Genomic DNA, 27,806 nt, shown 5'->3' on the forward strand with positions numbered 1-27,806 from the left:
CTTCGATGAATGGCCTCAGGGCCATTCAAATGATCAAACGGATCCCTAGCACGGGCGCCTAGGTCCTCAATCTAGTGAAATAATGCAAGGAATGACCTCAAGCTATTTAAGGGGAGGCGGGGTATTTCTGAGCGGTTGGCGTTACCCAAATGTGCGAACGCGGTTTGAAATTGTGGAATATCTGAAATTTCTGAAGTGGAACGCTCTTTGCGATGAATTATTTCATGCCTTTCAGTCGCAGCGTGCCATCTCGCTCTCGCATCTCGGGTTGAATTAGAAATACCACGTTAGTAAAATTATGAGACTAAGATCCGAACTTGAAAAGATCTTCACCGGTCTGATAACAGAATGAAACCTATTTTATATAATAAATTTAGTAATAGCCGTGGTGGCCTAGTATAGTCGTGGTGGCCTAGTGGTTTGACCCATCGCCTCTGAAGCAGAGGGTCGTGGGTTCAAACCCCGGCTTGCACCTCTGCGTTTTTCGAAATTACATTTCTAATTACATTTGAAATTTACCACGAACTTTGCGGTGAAGGAAAACATCGTGAGGAAACCTGCACTAACCTGCGAAGCAATTCAATGGTGCGTGTGAAGTTCCCAATCCGCACTGCGCCCGCGTGGGAACTATGGCCCAAGCCCTCTTTTTCTCAGAAGAGGCCTGTGCCCAGCAGTGGGACGTATATAGGCTGGGATGGATTAGATAATATATTAGAAATGGATTTGCTGAAAAAATCCTGTACAGGCTTTTTTTAATTAATAATTAAAAAAGTATATTTTTAAAAAGTTTTTTGTTGCTTCATTGAGATAATAAGAAAATTTGATATTGACTTAAAGTATATCTAAAACCTATAGAATATGTAGACGTTGGTTTGCTATTGTTTACCTGGACGAACTACTGGATCGCCAGAGATATAAACTTAAACAACAGTTATGTCGATGCCATGCAGTTACTCTCACTTGATTAGATAATAGAACAAATTTTATATCAACGTAAGCGCTGTTTTATTTTTAACACCTTGATATACGATTGTCTGGATTCAATTAAAAAACATTAAAAATTATTAAAAAAAAAGACTGTCCAGGATTTTCTTAGCAAATCAATTTCATTCTATTATCAGACCGGAGAAGATCTTTTCAAGTTCGGATCTTCTACTAACTTCGACCGCGCTGAATTATGTTTGTGTCTCGTAGTTTTAATTCGATAATTTTTAACACCAACTTAACCCAAATTAAAACGCAATAAAAATTAAAGCCTTTATTAATACTCTTAGTAAACCTGTTTACCGATATTAATACCTGTGAAGCGTATTGCAAGGAGAACCAGCAGGGCTACTAACGAAACTCGATGTTCATGTCGTGCGGTCCCTCTGACGCTTATACTATTTAATACGAGAGCGAGAGGTACCGCACGACACGAACTTCGAGTTTCGAGTTTCGTAGTAGCCCTGCTGTTCCTAATAAATTTATAGGCAATTTCGTGAGCTATTCCTCTCACTCGCCCCGACCTTTACTTTCAAAGATGTAGCAATTTATATTTTACTAGCAAATAAGCCATCAATTAAGCAATTAACCTAAAAAAAGTTTATAACTTTTACGGAACTCGAATCTCTAATAAAAATCAAATATAGCGGGTGCCACATGCTTGAAAATTATTGTGATAAATGACGAGCGTGTGGCAGCCGCCTAAGGGACACGCAAAGTCGCTGATAAAGTTAACATGCTGCATTTAGTTACTTACGTTCATATTCCATTTAAAATATTGTTGCGTTTATCTCAAGATTTTGCGTTTGCAGTTTCCACAACACTTAATTTAAGATTCACTTATGGCTTCTGATCTTGATTATTGATAAACACATATAACAATTTATTTCCCTATGTATTTGTTTGATCTACTTATTCTAAGTGAGTTTTCAAACATTATACCCGTTTCTGCGGTTATTTTCTTGCTACATCTTTACTTATAAAAATGCGACCTTAATTCACACAATTGTAAATACGGTATCTGACAGCTGCTGAATTGGGCATGTCTTATATAATTATTATTAAAATATACATATATAGACAGCGTTTAGCGAAGAGAAACTTAAATCGATAAAAAATTGGATTTATAATGATTTTTTGAAAAATCGACGTACCTGTCTCTTTCTCAAACGCTTTTCTCTATGCAGCAAGTATGGTGCTATTTGCGTGTGACGTCACATCCGTATGTCTTACTCTGTCTAATCTTGAATTTCAAACCTTTATAACTTTGTTATTCGTAAAGGTAGCTTAAAAAATATTTCTCTATTCGATAACAGGAATTGTGGAGTTTTAATTTATAAAACGTTTAATAAATAGTCAAATACCGTATTGCCTTTACGACTGCTTTACTAAATATGTATATCGATAATTAATGAGATTTTTATCAGCTACAACCGTTTAATTTCAAGAAATCAATTGCAGTCTAATAACTCGATCACAATTCACAAAAATCACACAGTCACAACGACAAGACAACTCTTGGGAGAGCTTTCAGCAAACGGCAAGTGCTTTAGGTATAGCTTTGATAACTATGTCTTTAAAACACGTTTTGCAAATACTTTGTAGTCGGGCTCAGTCATTAGCATAATCCGCTTATACTCGTACTCCATAAATAGTTGTCAAAAAAGGTTCTTTACTTAATGTTCTTTTCTTAATTATTTTACATTTTTCAACTAAACCCGTCAAGGCAATCGACGATTGCGTACCAAGAGAGACCTTAAACTTAAATCTTCTTAGAGCTAGCGAGGTACAGGTCCAACCAAGAGTCAATGACTGGAAGATTCTCCGTAGACCACTTGGCCTCTTCTCTGACGTTCCTCATAGATTTCTCGATGATGTGCTCAGCGGATCCAAACTCCCCCTGATGTGCCACATAAAGATTGGATACCAGCTCCAGACCTTCTTGAGTCGTGAACTGGGATGTTGCTGCAGTGATGAGGTTGTCCCAAAGGTTGGTTTTGCTTCCGAATCTGCAACAGGAAAGTAATAAGCAATCATAATAGGTTTACAAATTAAAAACAAGGTTTTTAATAGCAAACATGCCTGACTGGTCCTCATTATCAGACCATGGATACCGTTCTTGGTTAAAGTGCATCCTAAGAACAGTTTAACAATCCTAAACATGGCAAGACTACGTTGTTCTGCCTTGGAGTTCCAGTGCCTAGCTTTCAGCTCCAACATCAGAGGCCGTATTGCCTAACGTTTCTGACACTTGCGTTCGCAATCAAATGACGGTTTGTGTATGCGAAATCTGTCATTTGATTGTGATCGCGAGTGCCAGAAACGTTAAGCAATACGGCATCAGATCGACTCAATGGTATCATATTATTCTGTTGTCATCAAAACTACGCATAGTACCAAGTATCGTGTCAATGCTACAATAAAAAATGGGTGAAAATGAAATTCAAAGATAGCTAATGATATCTTGATTTTGAAGCTAAAAATGACGCTAATATACTGTTACATAATAATACATTTCTGTATGCTTCAACCACCACTATCCAACTTCCATTCCAACTTTTACAACCAAACGTACGATTTACGATTACTTCTACATTGAACAATAGCGTACACAGTAAATTGTTTCAGCGTTTGCCTGAATGGACATCGGATGTAGCGTACAAATATAAACGCAGTATTGAAACTTAATTTCCGATTCGCAGGTTTTAATTAAAAGCTAGCAACTTGTTTCAAAACGGACGAATGAGTAGAAACAATAATTGTGATCGTTAGCATGGAAATAGTAATTTAACATTTTAAGTGTTTAGTATTGTAACAAAGGGACCCCATAAATCCCTGTATTACTTTTATTATTATTTTTTGTATTTTTTTTTCTTTAATTGTATAATATAGTTTTTAAGTATTTTATTTGTAATTATATTTTTATGAAAAAATGACTTTCTGCCAAGTTTCTTGCGACGCATTCTTCTTGGCAATGATGGTCTTTCCGAAAGCGCTGGTAGTTTAAAAAAAATGACGTGTAAAAGTGCCCATTGCTTCCTATTTACTAAATAAATCATTTGAATTTTGAATTTTGAATTTGAATTTTGAATTTTTAACATTAAACGATCAATTCTGGTAAATTTGTCGGTTTACTAGACTTTACCCGCGGCTTCGCACTCGTAAACAATTAGCTCTGGCAGTTTAATAGGAATTCCCAAGATTAGGTACGTTAAAGATTTCATTAACATTGCACAAAATACCCGCGGCAAATTTGTGGTCCCTAGTGCAGGCAATATCGGGGTAAAAGGTGATCTATGTGTTATTCCATTTCCAAATCCGTCCAGCCGTTTTAGCACGAAGAAATGCCTCTAGGCAAGTTTCCAAGATAACATTGTTTTATAAGTGTTCTTGTGTGCGCGACCTCAACTCTGGTGGCACTGCCTATAGGTGTGATTATAGTTTTACGAAACCAACCAAAACTCAAACAACACTTACTTCTCCTTCAGCACACTCCAATTCTTTTCCAGGAAGAAGAACAGCGTCTCGTAACCCTGGGGGCTTCCAGTCAGCATGCTGAAGATTAAGAACAGGTCCGTCTCCGTAAAGTTCCCATTCCCCTCCAGGATGGTTACATTCAGAAGCCGGTTTATCTTATAGCTGTCTACTGGACAGCCAGCTAAGGTCTTCAGTAGGTAGGTCCTTTCGCTCTGTTTCCTTGATGGGGGGAAATGAATGACCCTCTGGAAGCCAAACTCCCACTCCTCCTTGGTACCCCATTTGAAGACCGGACAGATGAACTGGTTGGCGATGCTGTGGATGAAATTGTTTTGATTAAAATCTTGACCCACAGATGATACGATGTTTGACTATGTTATGTTATTTATTTATTTTTATTTTATTGACAACTAGAGAGCCGCCTAGTCTTTGCTAGGATACAATGTTCAAAAACCCAACACCAACGCGAAAACAGGGAGCGTTACTAGCATATATTTTATCATAGTACCCGGGCGACCGAGCTTCGCTCGAGCTTAAACTCGATAGCAAGCGTCTTAATCGAGTTTTCGTCCCAGAAAACCCCTACGTACCAAATTTCATCGATTTCGTTGAAACCGATTCCGAGATCCCCAAAATATTTATATAAGAATTGCTCGTTTAAAGGTATTAGATAAATATTTGATGATGAACACCGCATTTAAATCCGTTGCTTAGTTTTAAAGATCCAAGCAAAAAGATGCGGGTTATCTAGTATGATCTGAGGTGTTATCGAACTGAAAACCATAGTCATTATTAAGTTACGTTTAGATATTTATCCCGATGCTATGGGAATATCGGGATAAAAGTAGCCCATATTTATGTATATGTATAAAAAGTACAGATAAACAGAAGACTGATGGTATACAAAGGCGAACTTATTTACTAAGAAGGGACATCTTCCAAAATTCCAGGTATCTTCCATACGAAATATTATCCAAACCCGTTCAGCTGTTCTCATAGATGAGTGTATATACATAGATACTAGTAAGCTGTTCTTACGTTAATGTGCAACACGCGCACGTAGGTACTATAAACTTTTGCATTTATAATTGTCATTGTTGTAAAGCAAGATAGAGGGCAGCACTGTAGCCCAGGTTTTGGTTGAACCTGTGGTGGGATAATAAAACAGTGAACACGGCTATTGAGTTTTTTATATCTTCCTAGAAGTATTAATTAATTACGCTAAAAACTAGATATAACAGTCATGTCACATTTCATCAATTTCTATGAATGATTTTTCTTTGAACCCGATCCAAACCGATTAACCCTTTTATTATAACCGTAGCTACCAAATTATCATTACGGCAAACGAAATTATTCGCTTCGGTGGCGGTAAGGGGTGCTGCGTCCTCTGCGTAAAGGAGGGACCACACCATAGCTTAAGGGACTACCTGAACGAATTCGCTGTTGGTAAACGCTCGAGGGCGAATATTCGAGCGTCCATGCGGGCAAACGTCATTAGCGTCCCACGTTTATTATAGCACAATATAGCATAAGATTAAAGATGCCAACTTTTGGGACACTGACGAGCACTCCCACGTTTACCTATATAGGACTTGTGCTTGAACGATGTAAAGCAACAAAGTTTCGTATCATATACGATATTTTAGCTTGGTAATTGTTGTTAATTTCAATCGTGTGGTGTAAACAGTATTTTTGTCTCTGCCTGTATGGTCAAGGACTTTAATTTATATGAGCCACCAGGGAACCATTTCACAGTAAACGTCATAGTGATATCGCATTAATTATCAAAGAAAATCGTAATGACTTTTCCTTTGAAAAGGTTCCATGGACAGAGCTGTGCTGGAGCTCGATTCACAGTGGCTGATTTTTATTTGTTTATCAAATCCTTTCTCGCACATAAAATAACATTTTAAAATATATCAAACTATATTCTTGTCATAAAACTTATTTAAATTACGTTATGTTCTATATTATTGTTATATTTAATATAATTTTGGCGATCTTACGCGTTTGATATATTCAGCTAGGAAACCATTTTTTTTATAGTTACTTACTTCATAAATCACACACACACACACATTTAGACTGTTTGTGGGGAAATAAATAAAAACCTCACAGCACATTTATGCGTGGTTGTCTCTAAATTCCGTTTTTTGCGATATTTTTGCGGGGGTCCATGGATCCCTTGAATATTTCTGCGCCAAAATAAACTTATAAGATACAGTGTGGTCGTACCTTAAGTTCGGCTCGAACGACAGCCGTGCGTACATTCAATTATGTATTCAAAACCACTAAACGGAACGCTATGGGATTTTCACTGCCTATTTATGCCTTGAGATTTGTCTAATCGATATGTGAGTTTGCTCAGAGCTTAGAGAAATAGTCCGTGTTAGCTCGCATATATTATAACAACGTAGTGCTAGAATCGAGGGGAAATTGTGGATTTTACGAACGAGTATTGAGTATACACTTTACTTTTTGATCTGTTTTTTTCGTTTTTCCGATATTCGTATTATTAAAGTAAAATAAATGAGTTTCCCACTTCCATAACCTTTTCGGTTCCGAAAATCTGGGGTACGAGTAAGTAAGGTAGCTAAGATTATTTCAAATTGCAACGAACAAACATGTAAAGTTTTTTTATACAAATTTCGAGATACTCCGTATGAGATGCACTTTGTCGTGCGAGGACGTACTCGTATTATCGCGAAGAATATGTGTTGTCTGTCTGTCTGTCTGTCCGTCCGTCCACGGCTTTGCTCAGGGACTATCAATGCTAGAAAGCTGTAATTTTGCACGAATATGTATGTAAACTATGCGACAAAATGGTACAATAAAAAATTCAAAAATATATTCCCCCCCTCTAAAATCTAAACCGGTGGGTGGAAAATTTTGAAAAAATCAGAATGGTAGTCAATTTATCATACTTTCAAGGAAAACTATAACGGCTTAGTTTGCTTGAGAATTATTAGTAGTTTAAGGATAAATAGCAGCCTAAGGTATAAAATATACCTAAACTTGGATGATTCCGTATAAAATACGAAATTCTTAGAAAAAAATTGCTTATTTTTTTCGTAATGGCTACGGAACCCTATTTTGGGCGTGTCCGACACGCTCTTGGCCGGTTTTTCATGAACCAATAGAAACGCTACATTTACCTAGCCTCGCTCTGCTCAGCTGTTTCCACCAGAGTGCGCTGCTGTGCGTTGATAGGTAAATGAAGCGTTTCTATTGGTTCATGAAAAACACATTCCTCGCGACACTTTCTTGCACATCTCTGGTGGAAACGCATGCTTAAGGCGGTATCTGTATTGCAGGTGTAGCTTAGGTAAGGTAGTAGCTTTTGCAGGTGGTAGGTAGGACCTTGTGCAAGGTCCGCCCGGATTGCTACCACCATCTTGCTCGCTAATCCTGCCGTGAAGCAGCAGTGCTTGCACTATTGTGTTTCGGCGTGGAGAGTAAGACAGCCGGTGAAATTACTACCCCTGGTGTTGTAGATGTTTATGGGCGGTGGTGATCTTTTACCATCAGCAGACCCACTTGCTCGTTTGCCATCCAGTCTAATAAAACAAATCATCATCCCAGCCTATATACGTCCCACTGCAGGGCACAGGCCTCCCCTCAGAATGAGAGGGCTTGGGCAGTAGTTCCCACGCGTGCCCAGTGCGGATTGGGAACTTCACACACACCATTGAATTGCTTCGCAGGTTTGTGCAGGTTTCCTCACGATGTTTACCTTCACCGTAAAGCTCGTGGTAAATTTCAAATGTAATTCCGCACATGAATTTCGAAAAACTCAGAGGTGCGAGCCGGGGTTTGAACCCATGATCCTCTGCTTGAGAGGTCATAGGTCAAACCACTTTGCCACCACCGCTTCAGTCTAATAAAAAAATAAAAAAAACACTAATATTCGTGTAAGTGCATCTTTCAATCTCTAGACGCGCACCCGTATAACTACATGATCATTGTAGCCTAAGGGGGTAGGCTCTTGATCAACAGTGGACGTCTTCAGCTGATGATGTGATGTGACACTTCTATAAATACTTCTATATTACCTCTGTGGGCTGGAAACACACTAATCACCTATTTCCTCGTATTTTCCTGACAAAGAAGCGATCATTATAATCCAGTCCAAATCCCATAAGCGTAGCGCATTCAAACGCAAACCCTTTGTAGAATTAGTGCCGGAGTTCGATCACAGCGGTGGCTCCAGCCTCGTAAGGATATGGACGAAAGAAATCGTTAGCAAGATGCTTTAAGTAAGCGTTAGCAGTGCAATCCTACTAATATTGGAAATGAGAAAGGGTGGCTATGTGGATGATTGTTTTGTTCTCACGCAAAAATAGTTCAATGGAGATTTGTAACTTGAATTATTTTAATATATTTTGTATTTTAATATAGTTATGTAATATTAGTTTTAAATATTGTGTTTTCATTACGTAGAATTTGTTTATCGCTAATAGCGACAATTTAATTTCATCTAAATCGGTTCAGCGGTTAAGACGTGATGAAGTAACAATCATACAGACTTACTTCGCGTTTATAATATTAGTGGGATATGTTATGTTAGTCTGTAAGGTAGGTACTTATTGCATAAGCCATGATGCCCGAAATAAACGGTTTTATTATTATTTATACCGGAAAAATGCATGGATCTCGACGGCAAAATCATAAAAAAAAATCTTTAATCCAACACAAACGTGAATCAAACAGGAAAATCATTTGGGAAAAATATTTTCGGCGGAAGCCAGGGAGGCTAACTACGAAATTCAAAAATCGAAGTTCGTATCTTACCGTCCGTCTCACTCTCGTATTAATAACATAAGTGTAAGCGGGACGGCAAGATACGAAGTTCCAATTTTGCACTTCGTAGTGGGCCAGGTTCTCATGCTGCTGATACTTACGGGTTTCCTTCGTCAGGGTTCTTCGCCTTCATCCACTTGCTGTACTGCTCCTGAGCCTCGGTGACGCAGGGCTGGTACCCGGCTTTGCAGAGGAAGGTCTTCGTGTGCGCGCGAAGGTTCTTCTTCCATGGTTCCTCGTCTTCTTTCTCTTGTTTCACCAGTTCTTCGTAGAGGGGAGTGAGGAGCGTACGGACGTACGTCTGCGAAAACATAAAATTATCATCACATGTGACAAGTATGTAAACATAAACTCTTTATTGCACATTAAATACAGATACAGTGAGAGAAGTACATAGGCGAGCTTATTCCTAATAAGGGGCATAACAAGAAACGACAATAACATCACAACAACTTTTTTATATAAACTTTTTGTATTTCCTATTTGTACAATAAAGAATAAGAAGAATAAAGAATAAAAATAATTTATTTGAAACTAGCTAGTGCCAGCGGCTTCGCCCCCGTTGTATTTTTTCTGTATTTTCTTCCATAAAAACCTTCTCCTGGCAGTAACGAACACAACAATAAAAGAATTAGCGAAATCGGACCAGTCGTTCCCGAGTTTTGCGCTTAGCAACACATTTTACGATTCATTTTTATTTATTTAGAAGAATATAGAATATAACAAGGTTACAATAAAGAGTATAAATAAACAAACAACAAGTGCTGCTAAAATTAACATTTCCTTAACCCAGCAAACTGAACGCCAGCGGGCAACACTAATAAAACTCACGATGTACTCGTATCTAACTTTTTGGAATTCCACGGAAGATTAGAGACATGAAGATGAGAAAAATCGGCGCGGGTTCTCATGCAACGATAATGAAATTAACGATGTAATTTTTCAAAATCCCGGCCTAAACTACGCGTGCATAGCCGTGGTTAACGGCTAGTCTTTTATAAAGTGCCTGTTTAAGAACTTACCTGATACAATGCGTCATTGTTTTAAACTACAAAGGCTTTCTGTTCGAACTCAAAGTTGCTCGTGCTGTTGGTGGCCCCAAGTTGTCCTACCCAAGTCTTACGCGCCACATGATCTGAGATATTATCAAGGTACCTTACGGAACTAACTTTAATTGTATGTCTTGGCCAATCATGCTCTACAAGAAAACAATTATACATATTATCATCAACCCTCTATAATACCTGCGTTAAAAAACTAGAATTAATTATCACCATAAAGATAAACTATTTTGTAAGAACAAATTTCTTAATTTTCGAAATGGTGCTACTTATTGCATAATAATGTCGTCGAAGTCGATTTTATTATAACACTAGCTGTTGCCAGCGACTCGGTCCGCGTGGAATTCGTATACCGCTATCCCGTGGGAACTAATCGATTTTCCTGGATAAAAACTATCCTACGTCCTTCCCCTGAACTTAAACTAGGTATCTGTATACCTACGAATTTCATCTAACACGGTTCAGCGGTTAAGACGTGAAGAGGCATTGAAGAGGTAACAAAAACAAACAAACAAACACTTATCTTTCGCATTTATATTATAATTAGTGGGATTCTAATTTGGAATATCACTCAAAAACGAAACAATTTGATTGGCCCTCAATTCTAATGTCAGTCGAGATAACATTTTATTCGAAATGAAATTTCAATTGCAAATAACAATTTTGACAAATCGCGCACGTTACTTGATATCGAGTGATGTGAATTGGGGATGCGTCTAGTTAGAAAACTACAGAAAAGTTTAATTTTCTGGTAGTTTTACAAATGCATGAAAATCGTTACACACCCGGTCATTTTACGTAACAACTTGTCAAACAAATTTTCATTTTGACCATCTAGCGACTGCTGTAAAACAAGCAGAAAATTCTTCAAATACAACACAATTTCTTGAAATACAACACCTCATTAGTAAAACACGCTCAGTCTTAGAACACGGTCGAGTCATGCTGGCAAATTTTCTTTTTTGCTGACTCTTATTTTTTATTTGCCTTCCCTCTCAAATCTTCGAATCACGATGAAAATACTGGAAATAAAATGCATTATCTGATATCTCCAATAATCTCTTTTTAGGTTGTGTTTTTTTTTCAATAACATATTTCAATAAATGAACGCAATTTTTACTAATATACCAGCTTAGAAGCAGATAACATTTTTATACAAGCGTTTTTCTGGCTATATTTTTATTGACTGTACATACTAGCTTTGTCATATTTTCGGCTTTTAGGAACGAAACATACTTTCAATTTGTCTCGCGTTTCGCGCCAAATCGAAACGTCAAAATGCCAGCCCACGCTCTAGCGATGTACGTCACTTTTAGTGACGTGCCATCTTTGTATGGTATAACTGACGATTGCATAACGTCATCCATAATATAAAATCAATTCGTTCACTCAAAGTGTGCGAGATTTGGCTTGCAAGATTTGAAGATAAATGACATACATACGAGCCTGCATTTTAGATAAAAGCTTGTAATAATAAGATACTTAAAGCTCTGATAAATAGCGCACAAAAGCAGAATATCTTTTCAAACTCGCTCTTAATAGTGTTAATTGATAATTTAAAACATACCTGAAACTTAGCATGGATGCACTGACAGATATGCCCTCCGATGTGATCAATCATGGTAAAGACAGGGTCCCAGACAAGGGGGTGCCTCTCGTCTTTCAGGAACCACGTCATGTTGAAGGCGGTGGTGAAGGAGAGCTCGCCGGCATACGCCAAGTTCCACGCGTCATGAAGAAGCTTCGCTCTGGTGAGCTCTGGGATGAGGGTTCGGTCTTTTGTTTGCAGGAACATGGAGAGAAGATGCCAATTCTTCTGATCGTAGTTGACCGGGAACGGAGCTGGTGTGGAGAATAATAGTCAGTTTAATTGGAGTACGACAATAAAGAACCATGGTGGCTTTGTAGTTTTCTGTAAAGCAGAGGATCATGGGTATAAACTCATAATGAGAAATCACATTCAATTATTTCTTAGCGACTGTAACAATTTTCGACGTAAAATACTTGAACATGGCAACAACATCCTAAGTCAAATTAGGGTAAGATAAAGCTATGGTAAAGTGGAGTTTTTTGCCACTTCAGCACCCACCACACCATGCTGGTACAGATGAACGGTTTAATCGAACGCTCACCGATCTCTTCAGGGTTGACGATGATGAAATGTTCCTTGCTCGGCAAGTTGGGTACAGTCAGTTCTTTGCCATGCATCCACGTGGCAGCGTAATTGGTAAAGTCGAGCTTGTCACCTCGCGCCAGCACCGCCGGCACCCACCAGGTCATGCTGGCTGCATCAGGGACGTCGTGCGGACGCTCGCGCAGGTACACTTTCTGTGGATAAGGTTAAATTAAAAATCTGGCCAGAGTGTGGAGATTCTCACATTAAGGTTCTGTTATCGAGACGAACAGTATAAAATTACGAAAAATGTAAACTTCATATTCAAATATTGATTATAAATTGTAAATAGGTAGTTAGTTCAAATAACTTTTATGATGTCTCAGCGATACAAGCACTACGGGATACATATAATTATCAATGTCCTTTCAAAAAGAAAGGGCTTGGGATGTTATTTTCATGCAAGTCTGTTATGTCAACATCATCATATCATCCGTAGGACGTCCATTGTTGGACATTAGGCCTCCCCCAGAAATCTCCAGTTGCATTAATTTGTGGCAAAACTTTAGAACACAATAAATAATTATTATATGCTATCTACATATTATTCTACCTCTACTTCCTTTCCTTTCAAATACCTTAACGAGTTTAACGCACGATCAGCGATCTTAAAGTACCCGTACCTAAAGTCTTGACATTGAAAAATCCTCCCTAAATACTACTTTATCAAACCCTATCAAACTGCGAGTGGCCGATCTGCGTCCTATCGGGCTCGACCCTAAAAGACTAATGGTTTCTTTTCATTGACTAAATTCACTGATATCCTCTCTCAGTTCTACATTTCATATTGAGTGTAAACAAAATTTAACTTTATGCTGGACGGTACAGGGTTCATTGTTATTTCTCGCAAATAAATGGAACCTTGTATGTCTAAGAAATTGTGCGTGACATTTCTAACAGCAATGGATTGGGACTGGATTTAGTTCATGCGATCGCTCTCGGTCTGATCGAGAGCATTTTAAATATCAGTCATCTAAGTCATCTTGTCATTATTATATTGATCAGAAATATTCTTCTTCTCTATGTAAACAAATCATTGTAAAAGAAAACTAAAACAAGGATGATAAGTTTAAAATGAAATGAAAATGTCAAGTTGGTGACATGGATGGGATTCTTGACACATAGTGTAGTCTAGGTGAGTCAGTGATGTTTATAAGGCCACTGACATCCATAAGAGGAGAGCTGAAGATCGGGCTTAATGATATGCTTTGAGCCTAGTCCATCAGTGGACTGATGATGACTTTGTACCTGTCGCATTACAGCAGTATTGGCCTCGTAGTTCCTCTCAACAGTGACGAGGGGTAGTCGGTCCTTCTCGATCCAGCTCCTCGCAACAGTCTTCACGTCCACATCCTTCGGGACCTTGCCGTCGGCGGTTGCTGCAGTGTTCAGCGCTGACCAAATGTCGTCGCCCGTGAACGTTTTGTACTTACTAGAAACAGCCGAGTGGTATTGGATGGATTAGCCAATGGAGTAAGGGCATAAGGACCGTCCAATAGGGAATACACAAGTATTTTATTTCTTTTAAATATTTCTTTAATGTTTAAGAAACCGGCTTGAGGAATGTTCTCTAACTAATTGATAGCTAGTGGTGTACTGTATGGGAAAACTAGATGAATATTCATGGAAACACGGATTAAATAATAGTTATCTAATAAGAATAAAGCACAATTTCAGTATTGAAACCGACAAATCGGGCAATAAAACCACAACTGATATTAAACGTAAAAAAGCATATTAATAAAGCAAGTGACAAATCATCATCCCAGCCTATATACGTCCCACTGCTGGGCACAGGCCTCCTCTCAGAACAAGAGGGCTTGGGCCATAGTTCCCACGCGGGCCCAGTGCGGATTGGGAACTTCACACAAACAAACTATAAAAGTGACAAATAAACTATAAAAAAGGTCACACCGCAGCCAGTCGCCCCAGAATCGCCTACACTAATTATTAATTTGATTCAGAGAAATGACATGGATTATAACGTAATTTGACACGATATTATAAAACGGATGAGCTCTCCGCTCAGGACCGTGCCGCCGGAAGGAATGAGCCTCGTCTTTTGGATCGGCCTTTTGGACAATTCTAATCCGCCGCACATTTCATACTATTACAAACGCGCGGAACCGACAGTTAGGAGGGTAAAAGCGTTTTCAGATTATCCGATTCGATATCGGTATCGGCGTCCGATAAAGTAAAATGTATGAAATATGTACCTGTCTTTCAGATTATCCGATCCGATATCGGATCATATTACATACATTTTACTTGCCCCGATATCGTATCGGCGTCCGATGCAGATATCGGATCGGATAATCTGAAAACGCTCTAACAATAGAATAACTCTTTATTGCATACCTGAATACAGTTAACTAAATAACTGTGCAAGTTCGCCTTAGACCGCGTCTTCGCTTACCATAAGACGTGGTTAAACGCAACTCTATACTATACATAGCAATTATAATAACTTACTGGTTCTCAATGAACATCCTCAATCCCTTCTTGAAGGTATCTCCTCCGAGGGTGTAGTTGAACATCCTAAAGAGCAGTTCAATCTTGGTGCAAGCCGTCTCCTGCTTCATACCGGTGATGCGCGAGTGAGGGTACCTCTTACTGAACTCGTAGTACAGGGAATACAGGACGGTCATTGGCCATTTGCCTTCCATCTCTGAGCCGTTGTTAATCTGGAAGAAGTTACCAGTCTGTAGGTATGAGTATCCAGTGTTAGCGGGGTCTTTCTCTTAGGCAAAAAGTATGCAATACAGGGTCATCTATCATTGGAAATGGCATTGATAGAAGTAAAAGTGTACTTTTATTAAAATATCACAGACTTCTCATAACTTATTCTGTTGTCTAAGTATTTACAGGCACAGAATTAAGTACCTTACCTACTGATCACACGAGTGATCTTATAAAGGTTCTCTTTTTTCTAGCACACGCAAACACACGATAGTACATTTCTTTTACTCTTAGGTACTTTTATTTTAGTCTTGTGGTTACAAAAAATGCTCATTTTCATTGACTGTCTTCGACCACCCTCAACTTAGTACAGTACAGCTTTAGCTCACCTTGAAGGCAGTCTCAGCAGCGAGATAACCCACGAGGGCCTTGTTGAGGTGGGCGTCCGTCCACCAGGCGGGCGTGGCCAGCGCGCCCAGCCACTGGTAGGACAACTCCTGCGCAAGCTGCACGTAGCCGCGGCTGCTGAGGTCGCTCTCTCTGTTAAACGTAAATTGGATGTAGAATTTGGAAAATAATCACTAATCAGACACGGTTTTTAATCAGGTAATTAATCGTAACTAAGTATGGGTGGCTACGTTTTAGACTTAGGATGATGCCAGACGAGCGTAATTTTTTGAGTTGTAAGTCGCGTATGTTGCGGGCGTACGCGGCTGTCGAACGATTAAGTTTGTATGTGTGCTATGCGTGTATCTAAATTATCTCAGTGTACGCAGAGCCCGATGCGTGGCGGCCATTTTGAGCCGGCCGTATCGGAACGATTTTGTCGGAAATATGTGAAAGCAGCACATGGTGTCGGCTATCGGATGTCGTCTATCGTCGTCCGATACCGATGTCGGATCGGATAATGTCAAATCGCTCTTACTGTATACACTAGAGCATTAAAAAGTCATTTTATGTCGCTTAGACAGCAAAACTATCAAGTTTACCAACATCACAACTGAAAATTTTCTACTCATTCTTGTATTGTGCGAGAAAATTCAAATAAAATGATTGTGCTTCTCGCCTCCAGGGAGCGCGAGTAATGGAGTCAGCGAAACGAATCAGCAAGCCGTGACGAGCGACGTGCTTTGTTTGCTCGGCGACATTGTTCTAGCAACAGCCAAGTTTTAATACCATGAAACAACTACGTATTACTATGCGTAAATGCCATTAGGATAAGGTCTAACCATAAAATACGGTATTTGACAACTCCTGATTTTGCCATATCTTAATATTATTATGAAAATATAGATAAACAGATATGTTTAGCAAGAAGAAAATTTAAATCGGTTGAAAATTGGATTTATAGTGATTTGTTGAAAAATCTATATACCTGTCTCTTTCTCAAACGCTTTTCTCTATGCAGGTTCTCTATGGCGGTACTGGCGTGTGACGTCACATGCCAGTATGTCTTTCTCTGCCTAATCTTGAATTTCAAACCTTTATAACTGCGTTATTTGTAAAGGTAGCTTAAAAATTGTTTTTCTATTCGATAACAGGCATTGTGTAGTTTTAATTTATAAAACATACAAAATAGTCAAATACCGTATTGGATTGGCTTGTACATGAATGTCATGGAAATTAATTTAATTTAACTTAATCGTCTCATAAGAATATTGTATACACTAACAATACTTGGATCTACTCAGTTATCTGAACAACGATTCTGACTCGATTTGAGTTTGAATTAAACCAAATTAGTCTCGTACCTATATCATATTTTTAACAGATTTAACAAAACGTTCTAACTTTACGTGTACGCCTCAACCTTGAGGCATTCGAACTTAAATTATTCGAGATAACAAGAAAAAAACAATTTAAATATGTTAAACGAAACATGCAGATACCTACCTGGCCTCTGGTAAATTAGACATAAAAGTTTCTGCATACGATTTTTTTCCTTAAATGTTAACCTAATTTCGATTTGTTTGCACGAAGTTGTTTGCTTTTTATTTATTTTTACACGACTACTTGACGGAAGATTACCTAAGAAACAAAACTAACCTGAACACAATGAGCCCCCAGTTGTCAGCGGGCTTCACCCCCTGGTAGTTGGGTAGAGCGACGATGTCCAGCCTCTTCAGTGGCAGTGGAACTTGCCAGAACTGTGCGATCTCTTTGAACACTCGAGACAATTTCTCTGTGACACCGTTCAGCGCTTCCAGGTATTCGGGGCGGCCGAAGACGCGGAGCTCTGTAATAAAAAGATTATCTGGCTAGTTTTCTAGTATGCCAAATATTTACACTTTGATATCTAATCCGTCATTGGACTCATCATCATCATATCAGCCAAATGACGTCCTCTGTTGGAAATAGGCCTCCCCTATATACCTATCCAGTTGATTCGTTTAGAAGTGGCCTGTATCCACCGTGAATCCCCGGCTTTAGCCGAGTCATCTCGTTGGTGGACATCCTACGCTACGCTTGCCGATCCACGGTCTCCATTCGAGAACCTTTCGGCTCTAACGGCCTTCTGTTCTCCGTGCTAATGTCCTGCCCATTGCCATGGTGTTGAAGTCAACAAGCTCATTTGCTTGTCTCGTTATTTTTTGATATACATGACCAGTTAACAGTTTTCAAGGAAAGAAAGATTGAGGCTACCAAGACTAGTGCTTACAAGATTGAGAGTAGCGTCGAAAACCTTTTATAACAGTGGTATGAAACCCTCAAATGACATTTGAAGGAACTTTTATATGATTAGACCAGACTACAGAAAGCAACCAGCATGACAAGGTTTTAGAAATCTTACCAATTTTGTTTCCTTTATCATCGGTGTAGAAAGTGCTGGTATTCAGTTGTTTTAGATCAGCGATGACCAGACCCAGTGTGAAGGTTGACATCGGAGGCGTGGTCTCAAAGTGATCCCAAATCGCGTTAGGCTCGCCGGTACTGTAAGAAGAGAAGAGTTGAGAGACTAATTTATGAATTGACCATTTCTAATGACGTCGTATAGTCGGTTTTAGATGGCACCGGTTGCCTGACGCGTGTGGTCTCGTAAACTTTTTGTCCATACAGGAGATCCATTGGCCATTTTTAACGTGAAATAAATTGTTTCAATTATTTATTTCAAACTCAAACTCACAACATTTATTGATATAAAAACACACTTCATTACAACAAAAACACAATAAAAACATAAATAGAAGAAAAGAGAATAATTAGAGACGTCGCGTTGTAGTGTGACGCCAAAAGGACTCATTTACTCTGGCATTTTAATTTTGAAGCTTCATCATCATCATCCTCAGCCTATTACACGTCTTAATGCTGGGCACAGGTCTATCGATAGCTTGTTAAATTATGACTTACATATTTTATTATTTAAATTCGGGTTTTGTTCCGCGTACATTGATTTTAACGAAGCTCGATATTTAATCATAGAATTAGTAATGACCGCGATAGTCTAAAACTTAACGACTTACATTTCCTCAGACCTCGCCACGGGCATGTTACTGAGAGCCAGCATGGTCTTCGGCCGCACGACGCTCAGCTGGAATGGCGTCTTGTAGCCGGGCTCGTCGAAGCACGGGAACATTCGGCGCGCGTTGTTGGGCCGAAGCTGCGTGCCTGCCACGATCCTGTGGAATGTTTACTTTAACTAGGTACTACTTACTAGGCTTTATATGCGAAAACCTATTTTACTAAATTCTCATGGTAATTCCCAAAGATTACATAGTAGTCTTATGAATACCCGTGCAAAATTTCACGTCTCTAGATGCAGTGGTTAAGATTTTACTTGGAGGAAATAACGGGATAAAAGTAAACTAAGTCTTATTCCAAATGTACAGCTATATATTTACCAAACCTCTTCCAAATCCCGTTTTTACGCGAAATTGAGAAAATCCACAGAATGAAAGAAAGAAAGAAATCATTTACTTCGAAATAAGAAAAAGAAATAAAAGTTTTTACATGATGATGATGAATGGAGGAATTTAAAGGAGGTCTACAAACAAATATTTAAAAAAGCCTAAGCAAAAGAGCAGAAGTGATAGATCAATCTCGATCTACAGGACACTCACATCGATAGGGAATCGAGGTAATCTGATACCACTCTGATCTGATACAATAAATAATCCTACCTCTCCACTTCATCCTGCATATAAGTGGTCTTGAAGAAGGCCTCGGTCTGCGCGGTCTCCAGATTCCCATTGAAACTGAAGTCCAGGTTTCCTTTACAGCCCTTGGGGATTATTTTCTCCAGACGAAGCGACACGATCGGCTTCTTGGGGTCGGTCGTGATCTTCTTGACTGTGATCTTTTGCAACTCTTTCCTGAATATAAATAATGATTATTGGTTACTCATACTCATAATCAATTCATTTGCTACTGCAATTCATTTGGTACTTGTAGAAACAGATAAAAATAACTGACTAAAATAGACGTGAAAACAAAAATACAGGCAAGGCAACAGAAATTGAGTTAGGTAAAAAATAAGTTCGTGATGTGCCGACACATTTCATTCAAAACTATAAAAATAATATTAGTTTCCTCGTATTTGTTCAGTTTAGTAGTTATTTGTAGCGTGTGCTGGCTTCGATGAGTCATTTTATTCTTATGGCGAATTAATCTTACTGCTCTACCGTGTAATTCAACCGTTACAAAAGGTATGCGTAGGTGAGCCAGTGGGCAAGTTTATGTCGATGATATAATTACGAGAATTTATGCAAACCACAGTTATTTATACTTAGCGTAGCCAATTCCTTAATGTTATGTTAGGTTGTAGGAATTGCTATGAAGATGCTTGTCAAATATGTTGTATTACTTACCTATAATACGATGATTTTAAGTCGGTGATCAGGAGTTAAAAAATACTAATAATCAGCCATAATTCGGTAGGTGAGGTTCCGACCTCATAAGTTCGGTAGGTTTGCCTAGTAGGACTTAAAATCTTACAGTAAGTACAACCAATACAACAAAGTATGTAGATATACCTAACATAGCGTGGTACCTATACGATGTTTTACAAATAGTTATAAATCAGTAGGTTATGTTTGTAAGGCGGCAATTTTATTTTTTATCCTAAAGCCGAAAAACGGGTAGCTCTCATGAAATGGTAAGTGCGATCACCGCCACCGATATACATCTATCTATAGCATCATTGTAGTACATAACCGGTCTTTCACGAAAGCCTACACTCGCTTTGTAAAGGCACCCAGGCATATCAAAAAATTCCAAAGAATACAAATCATTTAAACCATACAGTGGAGAAGCACCATCCATAATGGTGGTAGTGGTGGGTTCTAGTACTTACGATTCTGCTGTTAAGTGCGCTTTAACCTCCGCATTACTGATCTCAATCTCATGGGCACAGTGTACGCTCACTTCATCAGCATCCTGGAGCCAGGTCACGTTGATACTGACGTGGCCCTTGAACACTCCATCTTCTAGATACGGCTCCAGTTCAAGCCGGTATCCTGTAGGCTCTACGATTTTCTCAAGCCGACTCTCAATGGTCAGGGAGTGGGCGTTGTTGAGGTCTATACTTCGCGTCTTGATTATGTGGATTGGTTGGATGTTCTGGAAATACCAAGTTATCTTTGCGTAAAGCTCAAAAGCATTTGAACTGGTTGTATCTTATATGATACGGAAACGATGACTATCTCGATGCACATAAGTATACATGTAATTATACTAAAACCAACTATCACCACTTGCAGTGTGGTGTGTATGGTAGTTGAAGTAGCAAGATAATTGAATTTAGTTCATGAATTTCGTGTCTTACCCAGGAAGGCACAGCTATCTCGTTTATGTAGACGACAGGTTAGTGAAAAGCTTTTAGGTGGGCTTTTTTTAGGGCACACTACTTAAATCTTAAATCCGAGCTTACTGTCAAATCTAGACTTTAGTAGTGACCAAATTTATGTCACTCCTTATCCAAGGTTAACGATGACTATGTTACCCTAACCTCCTGGATCCCTGCGTCCTTTATAAAGAACTAAATGGATGCCCACGTTAAGTCCGGATATCATACACTACCGTCAGAAAGTTTAGGACCAAACACAAAATATGAAAACTGCGAACTTTGATTCATCTGTCCATACTTTCAACCTTACAATCTTTTTGCGTGGTTTGGTTAGCGTGATAATGGTTTTTTTAACAGCTACACAGCCCCGGAGACCGTGTCAAAGTAAGTAATTGGTCGGATTTTTTATTGTAGAGACACACAGGAGCTTTTCACGGCTGCTATTTATTTCTGCACAGATTTCTGGAGCAGTTAAGCAAGCACCGATTTAAAACAAATAATATCAAAATATATTTTTAAGTGTATACTCAATTAAATGCTTTTTCTTTAGAAATATATTGAAAAGAGTATTTGCTAACGATTAAAAGACAACAATAATAAGTTTACAGTGGTTTTAAAATTAAATTTGATGTTTGGTAGATGGTACCTATGCTGGATATAAATAATTGTCAATATTCCCATAGATTAGGATAAACACATAAAATCTTAACAGCTTAGTCAATTAGTGTAAAATTTAGCACGAGTTAACTTCGTGCAACGTAATAAGATCACGATATAATTTATTCGGATTCCCAAGGAAATTCAGCAAATCCCGTGATTAGTTAAACTGCTGATTATAGTGATTCACGTGAGCGAAGTTGTCAGTTAACGTTATAAAGTAATATTCCCAACTATTTGTAACATTATTGTTAGTCATGGACATGGATAGGTATAAAAAGTATCGTATGATAGATTATCACGTGCACTGCTTCTAGTGCGTGCCGTACTTTCCTTACTAAAAAATAACAAATTAAGTCGACCGCTAGGAGTTAGTCGGTAACACCACGGGCACGGTAACACGAATATGTCAACAAAATTAGTAGCCGAGCGAAAAGAAACATTTCATTTGATTATTATACGAAAGTAAAGTGCCTGTAGGTATAGAAGAAACAGCACTCTAAGTCTAAGTTGTCACTCACACATCAAGATGGTATACATTAAGAATGTTAGGTAGTGTCGCTCAGGACTTCTCGGTTTTCTTCATTTTCCTGGAGATTCCAACTAAAAAATAAACGTGTCGTACACGCCCAGGATAGGATTCCGTAGCCATTTACCATTACGAAAAAATCAAATAATATTTTTCTAAGGATTTCGTATTGTGTACTGAATCTTCCAAGTTTAGGTATATTTTATACCTTAGGCTGCTATTTACTGTTAAAATACTAATAATTCTCAAGCAATCTCAGCCGCTATGATTTTCCTTGAAAGTTTTAAATACTTTCTACCATTCTGAATTTTTTCAAATTTTTCCACCCACAGTTTGGATTTTAGGGGGGGGACGCTCGATTTCAATGAAAATTTGCACTTTCAAGTTGAATATTTCGCAAACAGATGACTGAATAGAAAAATTGTCTTAGCTTAGTTTTAAAAGACCTATCCAACGATACCCCGCAATATAGGGTTAGTCGAGAAAAAAATCACCCCCACTTTACGTCTATGGGAGGTACCCTAAAAAAATTTTTTATTGTACCACTGTCGGCGTTACTGATATATTGTATATTCATGCCAAATTACAGCTTTCTAGTACTAACACTCTCTGCGCATACCCGCGGACAGACAGGGCGAAACTATAAGGGTTCCTAGTTGACCTAGTTGACTACGGAACCCTAAAAAGAAAACCATTCTTTTGTTTCGAGTTCCGAATGACATTAGTGTACATTTGAATTTGAATTCTGACCTGATGCCATATTTTCTAACGTTTCTGGCGCTCGCGATTACAATCAAATGACAGTTTTTGTATGCGAAAACTGTCATTTGATTGCGATTGCGAGCGCCAGAAAAGTTCGGCAATACGGCCTCAGCTGTAAAACATTACGCATACCTCTACGTCATACCTACATTAAACAAACAAGCTCAAGAATCAGCTGGTTTAACTTTACTGTATACACAGTCTATGCTTTTGGCCCGATCTTGATCTGAACATGACGTAAACGCGGGTCAACAGTCAAAGTGACCCAACAAGGGCCTCGAAATAAGTTCTTAACGAAGTCAACAGGCGGCTAACAAACCTTATCCGGTGGCATTGCGCAGGCGCTCGCGCACAACACTAGCAGCGTCAGGGCGATCATCGTACTCCTTATGCTGTAAACAGATGAGGTAAAATTAATTCAGTGGAGATGACGCAGTGTAGGTATTCCCTTGACGTGTCTATTATTTTCCCCTAATTTCTTTGTTTTTTTATTATTATTTTTTTATTCGACTGGATGGCAAACGAGCAAGTGGGTCTCCTGATGGTAAGAGATCAGCACCGCCCATAAACATCTGCAACACCAGGGGTATTGCAGACGCGTTGCCAACCTAGAGGTCTAAGATGGGATACCTCACGTGCCAGTAATTTTACCGGCTGACTCTCCACGCCGAAACACAACAGTGCAAGCACTGCTGCTTCACGGCAGGATTAGCGAGCAAGATGGTGGTAGCAATCCGGGCGGACCTTGCACAAGGTCCTACCACCTGCAAAACTAATAATATTTCTAATGTTAGGTACTACTACCTTTGCTAACTTTACCTTTGCTGTTTTGTAAGTAGATAGATAGATAAATAAAAACGTTTATTTGGTACTGCAAACACACACAGTCAAGATTAGATACAAGGATACAAAACATCAGTCCAGACTTAAAAGTAAACATTTCATATTGCATAAGTAGACCTTGTAAGTTCTTCAAAAAGGCTTAAAAAAAACTGAATTAACAAAAACATAATTATAGAACCTGCCTATAAAACTTCACGAGAATCGGTTTGAGAAGAACAGATAGCTGACTAGACAAACGAGTACAAAAGTACTTTTACTCAAGCTGAAACTGAAACGCTGATACTTCGGTCAAAATACCACAAACGGGACTTATCACGCTAAAACACACGAGTAATATTTACCTCGACGTTTTGACCACATTACAGTGGCCACGTGGAGTCTACTCGTAAACACGGCACACGTAATTACTCGTGTGTTTTAGCGTGATAAGTCCCGTTTGTGGTATTTTGACTATGTAATAAGTGAAAATCACGAAAGTTTAAAACGTTATACGACACTTCAGGTTTGATTTTGACTATGAATTTCGTGAAAATTTACTTTTTCGTAGGATGATGATCACTTTAAAAATATTATGTTTTACTGAGGCTGTCAAAGAATCATCGTCAATCTTTGAATGAACGTATTAAATGAAAGATTATTGTATTCATAAATAAAGGGGGTATGGTCTGTCTCGTTCAATTGGCTTCAAGGATTTCAGTTCCAGACTGATTGTACCGTAGCACAGTTTTCATAATAAAATTGTTCTTTCTGCTTTCTTTCATATGTGTCAATTCGCAATCATGTTGTGTTGTATATTTCGTAAAAGTAATTTGCCTGAGGTTTTAGGTATATTTCATGAAGGCCTTGGTAAAACAACAACAATTTCTTCGTTTGGTTGGTAATATCTTAGGCTGCGGCTACACTGAGGCGCAGACGATCGACCAATCATATTAGTTGAATCCACATCTCGTCTCCGCCTCATTATCCTCAGACGTTTCGGGATTGGCAGCCTTTGTATAGTTATACTTAATAGTAATTCGTATATTATTATGAAAACCAGCCAAGTCAGACCTCAGACTTCAATATATTATCCTAAGTTATAAGAAGAAATTATATTTTAATTTGTTATAAAATATTTTAAATTGTTATTATAAATAATTTCAGGACTGACCATTGAACTTGGCACCCATCTCACTTCTTTTGTTGTTTAAGTCAACAATTAAGGCATTTATCATAATAGTGAAGTTGGCTCTCATTTCACACTGATGTTTTCATGGGACACCTATCATTATTTTTTGTACAGAAATAATTTTATTTAAAAATTAGAGTAAAATGATAAAAATTTACTAGTTTCTCATTTATTTCTTTGTATTCATGCACCCAACTACCTATCTGGATGCCAAATTTGAACTTTCTAGGTCATCTGGAACTGGGTTATAATTTTGACCTATAGATGAGTCAGTGATAAAAATGACGATATTTGGATGTTAATACCTAAATAACCGTTCAATAAATTAGCCAAATTTGACATGTTTATGTGAAATAGTTTTTGAGTTATGAGGGCGTCAAAAGTGGCTCCAAATGGGTCGGGTGAAATTAAGAGTGCTGCTCGCCAGTTCTGTTAGCTTGAACTTGGCTTGACACGCAAGTAACTGTAAAAACTTAACTGAATAACCTTAGTTAATAAGTTTTGGAAATTAACAATTATGTTCCTCTAAGTTGTCCGAAATAAAAATCTTATATTATTATAAATAATCCAGGTGTACTTACGTGTTCTGTCGTGCAGGCGGGACGGCACTGTCGTGGCTGGGTCTGCGCAGTCCCACAATCGCACAGGATGCGCCTCATTCGGCCGAGATTGGCCCGTTGATGTAATTGTAAATCTCGTTTAGCGTACATATCAACAGAACCCGTTCGCTTTGAGGATTGGGTTCTGCATATTCGGTGTGTCGTATCAGCGGAAAACCCCCGACTTTGTCACTTAAAAACGGCTGAACCGATTTTGATGAAACATGTCTAAGAACCATCGCTAGAAAACCTGCTCTCAATTAAAAAAAACCGCATTCAAATTCCGCTTAAGAGCTACGGTGCCACAGACAGAGATACACACACAGACACACATAGCGGTCAAACTTATAACACCCTTCTTTTTGCGTCGGGGGTTAAAAACGAGAAGCTGAAGGAGATAAAATATGAGAATATTATTTGCAGTTATGTCTGTTATTATTCCGACTTCGAGATTTATATGTCTAAAAACGTACGTATATTCTGTATGGGACCCCTCTTTCTTTTCGTTCTATTTGTCTCTATAGAGGTCAAGCATCAGTCGGTTTTAGGGGGGTATTTAAGTAACTAAAATAAAATAAAAATACGTTTATTGTATGGAGTCACCTTAATTATTAAATTTATTTTTATTATTTAGTTTACAACACTAAGGGTCTGTTTCACACCCATTGCTTAATTTTATTTTACTGATAAATGTGATGCCGTCTCCTCTATTTGAACAAAACAAACAGAGACCCCATCACATTTATCTGTCATATAAATTTAATCAATTTATGGTAAAATAGGGGTAAATAATAAGAATAATATATATACTTGTTTTCTCTGTACTGTTACTGTATTGGTGTGCAATAAAGAGTTATTGTATTGTATTGTATTGTAATAAATAAAAAAATAGGCAGCAGTATAAATCATTACTTCCTTACTTAATATTATAAATGAGAAAATTACTCTGTCAATCTGTCTGTCACCTTTTCTCGCTTCAACCACTGAACCGATTTAGACGAAATGCGGTAAGGAGATAGTTGGAGTTCAGAGAAAGGGTTCGCACACGGAGACGCGGGCAATAGCTAGTACATAACTACATATATGTCTAAATTTCAGTGTCTGTCTATTAAGGATCTCGAGACACCCCCTCTCAATGACTCCCTAAAAGTGCGATTAGATGAGCAATAGACGTCACTGGATAGGTAAGTGACATGAGGTCACAGAAATAATCGAGGGTACATGAAGCGAGCCAGGTGACTGTGGTGCTTGGACTTCCTCAATAAACATACTACATACATTTTTCACGCCTTTATCCCTAAAAGGGGTAGGCAGAGCACGTGAAACTTGTGTTCCAGTATCACTTTTAGCATAAAAAATAATATAAATGTTGTCAATTATTTTGTTTTTAATCTTGTATTTCAATTTCGGTACAATTATAATACGTTGACTCTTTATTGAACACTGCAATAGAGTAAGCAAACAAAAACACGATGTACAGTCACGTCTAAAAATATGTATACAAAAACAAGGTTGCATAAATATGTAGTCATACATTGTATCAAAAAAATTGATTTAATTACTGACACCAAAAAAATTGTATTCATTAAACTTTTTCAGTATTATGTAATCACAAAATGCTTCAGAAAGTTGCATACTTAAATAAATTCAATTTAAATGTATCCACCTCGTAGGCAAAAATAAGTATACATGAATGGGTTCCATATACATATACCACACCAATTTGGCAAATATTTGTATACGCCGTTTGATTCATAAATATGTAAACGCGATTTGATATTTTGATTCGTTTTGAAGAATTACTGTTTTGTTAAGATTACATGTCTGTCTCTTTCGTAACCTGCATGCGGGCAGGGACATACATACTACGAATCCATACTCCATTAAAATAATATTATATACTGGTGACCCGTTCCGGCACAACACGGTTACGAAATACATAGACACCGTGAATCACACTATTTATTTGTGGAAACCGGCATCAAAATCCGTTGCGTAGTTTGAAAGATCTAAGCGTACAGACAAAAAAAGCTACTTTGTTTTATACTATGGAGTGATGAATTGAAAGTAACTCTGTCTGTTCCGGTATCACGTCGAAACCGACTGGTTTCGACTGTCAAGGGGCTGAACATAGGGTACTTAGTTTTTATCTCCAATCTGACTGGAGTGAAGCTGGGATGAAATTTGGTATGGATATATTTTAATTTTTTATACACCATTAAGATCACCAAATACTTGGAAACGTCCAGAGTGGTCATTAATATCGACTAAGCCAAAGCGATCAAGTGT

The 27,806-nt window shown here is 38.2% G+C and overlaps 2 protein-coding genes across 2 annotated transcripts in view; both read right to left on the minus strand.

Moving 5' to 3' along the window:
• Window positions 1–1,245: 1,245 nt before the first annotated feature.
• On the minus strand, window positions 1,246–25,709 carry LOC141427620 (aminopeptidase N). Its single transcript, XM_074087226.1, has 15 exons — window positions 25,500–25,709; window positions 23,227–23,299; window positions 20,468–20,733; window positions 19,296–19,487; window positions 18,639–18,794; window positions 17,969–18,108; window positions 17,224–17,413; window positions 15,567–15,717; window positions 14,971–15,182; window positions 13,747–13,930; window positions 12,458–12,653; window positions 11,893–12,167; window positions 9,366–9,565; window positions 4,462–4,776; window positions 1,246–2,993 (listed from the first exon to the last, which is right to left on the minus strand). The coding sequence occupies exons 2-15, from the start codon at window positions 23,284–23,286 to the stop codon at window positions 2,747–2,749; spliced, it is 2,784 nt and encodes a 927-aa protein (XP_073943327.1). The 5' UTR covers window positions 23,287–23,299; window positions 25,500–25,709; the 3' UTR covers window positions 1,246–2,746.
• The window catches only part of LOC141427220 (aminopeptidase Q-like), an 11,913-nt gene continuing 7,401 nt past the window's right edge, over window positions 23,295–27,806 (minus strand). The window contains exon 6 of the mRNA XM_074086444.1: window positions 23,295–23,299. Coding sequence (XP_073942545.1) covers window positions 23,295–23,299 — 5 coding nt within the window. The remainder of the gene's footprint in view (window positions 23,300–27,806) is intronic.

Source organism: Choristoneura fumiferana, chromosome 4, assembly GCF_025370935.1.
Source record: "Choristoneura fumiferana chromosome 4, NRCan_CFum_1, whole genome shotgun sequence".
Taxonomy (NCBI): Eukaryota; Metazoa; Arthropoda; class Insecta; order Lepidoptera; family Tortricidae; genus Choristoneura; species Choristoneura fumiferana.

Coding starts and splice junctions, on each gene's coding strand:
- LOC141427620 (XM_074087226.1), bottom strand. CDS start 23,286: ATGATCGCCCTGACGCTGCTAGTGTTGTGCGCGAGCGCCTGCGCAATG. Junction 15,718..17,223: donor TGGGGGCTCATTGTGTTCAG/GTTAGTTTTGTT, acceptor TACGTTTAACAG/AGAGAGCGACCTCAGCAGCC. Junction 15,183..15,566: donor CTGCTGAGACTGCCTTCAAG/GTGAGCTAAAGC, acceptor AACTTCTTCCAG/ATTAACAACGGCTCAGAGAT.